This window comes from Cannabis sativa, chromosome 7, assembly GCF_029168945.1.
Source record: "Cannabis sativa cultivar Pink pepper isolate KNU-18-1 chromosome 7, ASM2916894v1, whole genome shotgun sequence".
Lineage (NCBI taxonomy): Eukaryota > Viridiplantae > Streptophyta > Magnoliopsida > Rosales > Cannabaceae > Cannabis > Cannabis sativa.
Genome location: NC_083607.1, coordinates 31,408,472 through 31,415,260, shown reverse-complemented (window position 1 = coordinate 31,415,260; position 6,789 = coordinate 31,408,472). Strand labels below are relative to the sequence as shown.

At 36.5% G+C, this 6,789-nt stretch overlaps 1 protein-coding gene across 1 annotated transcript; it reads right to left on the bottom strand.

Moving 5' to 3' along the window:
- Positions 1-246: 246 nt before the first annotated feature.
- Positions 247-4,343, bottom strand: LOC115697471 (trihelix transcription factor ENAP2). Its single transcript, XM_030624490.2, has 2 exons — positions 2,712-4,343; positions 247-665 (listed from the first exon to the last, which is right to left on the bottom strand). The coding sequence occupies exons 1-2, from the start codon at positions 3,607-3,609 to the stop codon at positions 652-654; spliced, it is 912 nt and encodes a 303-aa protein (XP_030480350.1). The 5' UTR covers positions 3,610-4,343; the 3' UTR covers positions 247-651.
- Between the last annotated feature and the right edge of the window lie 2,446 nt (positions 4,344-6,789).

Here is a 6,789-nt window from a genome sequence, read left to right as displayed (position 1 = left end):
AAATGGGTTACAGAGGACATATAACACATCTTAAGTGGGAGTATTAAGTCCAGCTTAGCCGTCTAAGTAGTTAGTCAAGTCAGGTTTAGCCAGTTAATTAGTTGGTAGTTAGCTTCTGCTACAGGCTGCTACTTCTAGTAATTAGTTACTAGCTGCTACTATATAAGGAATATACACATTATAATTCAATCAATAAGAATTCTCATTCTTTTTCTTCTCTTCCGCACCTTACAAACTAATAGTGACTTTAGGCTAACACTGTCAACTTTATTTTGTAAAACCTTTATAGAAACAGAGTGCAATTGGTAAACATATTTCATCGAAAAGAAAGGAAAGGAAAAAGCACAACTAGTTTTCCTCTATTCCTGGCCAAATCTATTCCACAGAATAGTTCGTACATATGTGAAGGTGGTGTGGGGGATAGGGGAGAGGTATAACAACTAAAATAAATTCAGCTCAAGATTGGGCCTTATAAGTTGATAAAGAAGAAACAAACCAAAAGATCAACAAGAACATGAGCATACAAAAAGAATCTAATAAACAATACAGCTGACTCCAACAGTAATCTTCTTTAATCAAATATCAGCTGCAACATTATGTACTTTGTAGCAATGATGAAACGGATGCTACATGTGCTTTCTCTTCTCATGGCTAGCCATATATATCTGTACGAACATTATCATAGCAGTAGTTAGGCATCAATATTGAAACATGTCAAACTATCAAATGTTCAATTTTAAGATATAAAATTCTGCCAGGAAATTGCTGAAGAAAAACAAAACCAGACAATGAAACATAATTATATATATATAAAGGGTACCACTTAGACTTTTTGTATTTTTGGTATGGATAAGTTGCAATCCCATTTTTCAAGTATGCAGTAATACAATAATTATATCAGACAATTCAAGGAAGCAAAGGCTGGTCCTCATAACTCATAAGATATTCAGATCAATAAAAGAGATCTCTTCTATGGTTTCTCAAAGCATTTTAATCACAGATTTGAAAATCACTAACAAACCTACTTGATAGAATAAGTATATCCTCAAGGTATACGTACCAAATTCCAACACTCAGGTCAGAGTCATAAACCAACATAACTCTCATGTACCATTTCAGTGACAAGTTAACTGTGATTCAAACATAGTTCTTAGATAAAGCCACATATTGATAAAAGCATTGTGGACTTTGCCTTCTTCAAAAATTCTAGCATGTACAATCAAAAGGCGTCCAATCCTTGCACAACTACTTTCCCTAGGGTACATTAACTCTGAAACAAAGCGCAGGTACTTATCATGATCGAGCACATCCCTATACACAAAGCCATATGACCAAAATCCCAAGAAGAGAACGAGCAAGACATTATAACCCATAAGTGAATTGAAAGGGGGGGGTTACAGAGAGAGAGAGAGAGAGAGAGAGAGAGAGAGAGAGAGAGAGAGAGAGAGAGAGAACAAGGCAAAGCAAAGCAAAGATCATACCATTCAAAACTGGAAAAAATTTCTTACACAAATTAATTGTGTGAACAACTCGAGGTTAATATGAAAATGGGATTTGAAAATCCTAAAGTTAGATACAGAAACAGAAACAAGAAGTCCTCAAGTAACCAAAAGTAAAATAGGATAAGGCAACTGTAAGTTTCCCGCATCAAACTCAAACACCACAATTTGCCTCAATCCATTCCCATGACCATCGTTGAGGTCTTTAACAATCTACTCAATACAAGTGCTTGGTGTAATTTATGTACAGATCAACCAACACACTCAAGGATCCAAGTAAGATGATTTCAGAAAATGGTGCACAACATTGGTTGCCTGAAGTGGTTAGGTGGGTGAGAATGTCTGACACTGTACATTGTGAATACGGAATAGGGTTAAAGCCCCGAAATGTATCTTATAAAAATATTAACAATAAGTGTCAATGCAACTTTCGACATGGCATATTTCCAATGTTACGCTTTCGACCCCATGGACAAAATAACGTGTTTATTAACATGATTACATGGACGTAAGCATAGCCTAGTGGTCCTCACAATAAAGAGTTTTCAAGTTTAAATTAATTAGATTGATTGTAGAATGATATAAAACGCACAAATACATACACATCTTGCTGTATTAAGGTATAGTAAAATACGGGCAAAATATTGAAGTATAAAGAATAGATACAGAACTCTAGGAAGTAAAACTTGCAAGTCAATCAACTAAGAAAAAAGCTAGCAAAAACGAAAGCTCCATGCATAAGTTCATTTCAACATTTCCAAAAGACATGTAAGTATACAACATAAAACAAGAGCAACTCTAATGTAACCAAGTGACTATCTAACGAGCAACAAACAACTGCCTAACTATGATTAAGCCATTCATGAAAAACAGCAAAAATATTCTTCCATTTCAAAGCATGCCAAGTGCTTTCACGTAATTAAATATAACAAACGTTAAACTCCATTAAGTATATCATTTCTATAAGACACAAAGTAGCCAAAGACATAATTTTGCATAAAAATAATAACTCTAAATTCCTCTAAACCTCTAAGAATCCGTAATCATCTATTCACACCTTAATCAAGCACCTAAGAACACATTTGGTCATTTAACCAAAACCCAAGTATCTCAAATTTCTTTAAAGAATTTAAATTAACGAAGGTCAAGGAATCAGTAATATAATACTCCATAAAATACAGTAGAATTAGATAGCAGAATTAGCCTTCTCACCATTAGATCCTGATCGCTTTCCACGCTTGATCCTCTCTAGCTGTAACTGCGTGTCCATGAACATCCGCATCCTTCGAACCTCCAAGTCCTTCGCAAACTGCATCCTCTTCTTCTCCAACTCTACCATCTGCCTCAATTTCTCTGCTTCAACTTTCTCGTACACTTCACCAAACCTCGATATCGCCCTAGCCAAACTCCGTAACCCTGCACCATCTACACTCTCGTCATCACTATATCTCTCTTTCTCAACCTCCTCCTCCTCCTCCACGTCCTCTTCATTCTCCAAATCATCTTCATCCTCCTCTGCCTCTGCCGCAGCAGCTGCAGCAGCCATTGCAGAGTAATTCCTCCTGAAAAACCCCTCTTCCGGGGCTGCAGAAAGGGCCGGTCGCTTCTGTCGCAGAGCCACTAAAGCGGAACTAGCAACGGTTGCCGCGGACGAATTCTTCCGATACGAAGATGAAGAATGAAGGGGAACAGCGATCGGCGGCGACGGCGATAGAGAAGGAGAGGGCTTTTTCTGGTTGGAACCAATTAAGGCATCTAGACGATCGAAGAAAGTCCAGGATGAAGATAAGGCCCCATTGGAAGAGGAAACCCTAGCCTTCTCAACCTTATACTTCTTTTTAATGGTATCGATTCGGTTCTTACACTGGACATCGGTACGGTGGGTCTTCTTAGTATGGCCATGGAGAGCGTTGACAGCGTCGGCCACATCTTGCCAATCCTTCTGCCGAAGATTACCTCTGTTGAGCTCGAGATAGCGGCGGCCCCATGCGTCGATGAGAGTAGATGTGGCCTCCTCGCTCCAGCAGTCCTCACGGACCGGCATGGGCCGGGAGTGAGAGGAGACGGGAGTGGCGGAGGACGGAGTTAAGGATTCCGTGATGTCGCCCATAGATGAAGGTTACGGTGGGGTGGGTGGTGGTTGGGATTGTTGTTTTGACGACGTGTGTCAGGTTGGGGATCGTCGTTCTGAGAAGGTGGGTTGGAGTGGAGAGGATTAATGCCGGTTATTTTGTTTTTGGGTTGAGAAGAAACGTCTCTAGGGCAAACCTATAGAGGTCGCGTCGGTGGGGTGTCGTTAGAGATGAGTGCCGGCCGCATGAGCCGCGAGTGTAGGAGACAGGTCGCCGGGATGGGCGCGTGAAGCCTACTCTCGGCTTGTGTGGCTTGCCTATGATCTTACTTACCGGCTCGACTCTTTCCATCTTTTTGTTCTCCTTTTACTTTAATCGTACGGTGGGTCTTTCGCGTAAGCTTGTCAGGCAGGCGGGAAACGAAGTATAATAACTTAACTCAATTTTTCTCTTTATTTATCTAAAAAAAAAGAATAACCATTTCTCTTATCATAACTCCAAAAAAAAAAAACAAAACACTAGCCAACTAATCTAGACATTAAAGATTACTAAGGCAAATTTTTATTAACTAATAAATAAGTTTTAAGTTTTTTTATTTTTACACTTTAAAATAGTTTTTTTTTTTATTTTTACGGAACTCTACATAGAAACATTTATTGCAAGTAACGCTGCAACCTAAATTGCAACAAAAAATCGTATAGAAACCCTTATTGTAACTAGCGTTGCAACCACCTTAAAAACCCAAACCGTCAATTTGAAAAAAAAAAAAAAAAAAACAGTATATGGAGTAATTCCTAATAACTTTTTTAAGTAATAAATAAATTCTAGGATATTAATAAATAATAATAATGGTAATAATTTATATAAATAACAAGAAGATTTTTAACATTGTTTTGAAGTTAATTCTTCATATTTCACGAGTTTATCTTATTTATGATATTTTTGTTGGAAATTATTTTACCAGGATCTTAGATCTACTCACAAGTGTGTTGATTAACACCCTTAATATGAACTTTCTAAAACGATGAAATAAACACATATAAAGTTAGAGAAACCTTACATTAAGTACAACGGAATAATATGACTCCTTCCGTTCAGATATCTAGCCCTTGATTCCTTTCTGTAGCAGAGCATTATCAATGTCTGAACCTGGATCTCTTTCTCTGAATCTTTCATGCTGAAACTCCTTCTTGCTGAAAGTCTTTCTTCACGATCTTCCTCACTATGATTGAGGTATCACTTGCTGTGTGTGGGCACTACTATTACACTAAGAATTTCGAAATTTCAATGAACAAGAGAGAGAGAGTGGGTTCGGCCAAAGATAGGGAGAGAGAGAGGCTCAGTTTTTTCTGAATTAGAAGTGTCAGAAGAAAAGTGTAATTTTCCTGAAGCCTTCACTATCTATTTATAGCATTCCACTAGGGTTAGGTTTGAATTATTTGGCATTAAAATAATGAAAAAATCAGTTTAAATTTCCTACAAAAGTGGCCGGCCCTATACTAGTGGATTTGGGCCTCACTTTTTGCAATTTTGCAGTTTTATCTTTTCTGCATCTGATTTTCTCAAAAACGCCAATTTTCTAATTCAACCATTTAAATGTCAATTCTAACTATTTAATAACTATAAATAATTATTAAATAATATTGTCATTTATCATATTTATTAATTGAACCATACAAAGTATCATAATTAACAAATATGCCCCTATAAACTCTTTCTTTACAATTTCGCCCTTACTTAGTGAAAAATTCACAAATAGACATAGTCTAATTTGAGAATTATAATTGATTAATCAAAACCAATTACATGAGTCTTACAAGCAATATTATCTCAACTAGTGCGGGGACCATGTGTCTATATAACCGAGCTTCCAATAAGTAGATCAAGAATTTATTACTAAAATTCACTAACTTATTAATTCTTCGTTGAATCCACGCATAGAACTTAGAATTGCACTCTCAGTTATATAGAATGCTCTATATGTTCCACCATATAGACGCATCATTAGTTATCCATTGTTATAATCCTAATGTGATCACTGATCCTCTATATGAATGATCTACACTGTAAAGGGATTAAATTACCGTTACATCCTACAATGTATTTATTCCTTAAAACACTTGACCCCGTATAAATGATATTTCAGTTTATGTGAAATGAGTACTCCACCATTTATGTTCGTTTGGTCAAGCTCGAAGGAGATCATCCTTTGCTTACTATTCGCCAAATAGAAGCTATAGATTCCATGTTTATGACAGTGCTCCCACTCAATTGCACTACCGTGTTCCCAAAATGTACGTATCACCCTGACCTAAAAGTAGGCTTAACTAACAAATCAAAGAACACGAATAGCCTCTCGAGATTGAGCCTAATCCTATCAAGATTAAGATCATTTGATCTAGGATCAACTAGGCGATATTGACTTGAATAGATATTACGGTAAGTTTAATAAATCTAAGTCAAAGTTCAATATCGGTCCCTTCCGATGCATACTCCATGCATCCAACCTGAGCTTTACTTTAACCAATGCTCTGGAAAGAACATAGCACTTCTCCAAATGCAAGTAAACTCTGTTGTAGATTATCATATCAGTAAAACTCTATGTCTGATAAATCTAGGAAACTTTATTCACATAGTCATGTTTACTTTCCAATGTGTTGACAGCACAATAAACAGGATCAAGTATGTGAAAAGGGTTTCAGATGAATTTATACATTATGTACATATAATCATGAAATAAATCATGTGAACCATGCAACATTAAATGTTATTTCTGATCTATATTAATAAGTAAATCTGATTATATTGAAATGAGTTTTATTTAGGGCATAAAACCCAACAAACTCCCACTTGCACTAATATAAAACAAAAAGTGCGTTTCAAATAATCTCAACACCTTGATATACAAATCAAGTGTAGTAGTAGTAAACTCCTCGTAATAGGATCTAAAAGGTTGAATTAACCACAACCTTTTCTCCACCATTACTCTTCCTTTAATCACAAAATCATTGATAATGTGAAATTCCTCTCTATATGTCTACTCTCTTGGGATACTGGATTCTATACCTTTGGCAACTACTTTTGGTTAATTAGGAAATTAACACTAGTAGTTTAAGGCAATTTGGAATGGTGCCAAAGATGTATAGAACTTTCCTTAGACTGAATAAGTACCTTTCCTGCAACCTTAACATTCAGTCCCTCTCTGGTAGACCTAGAGA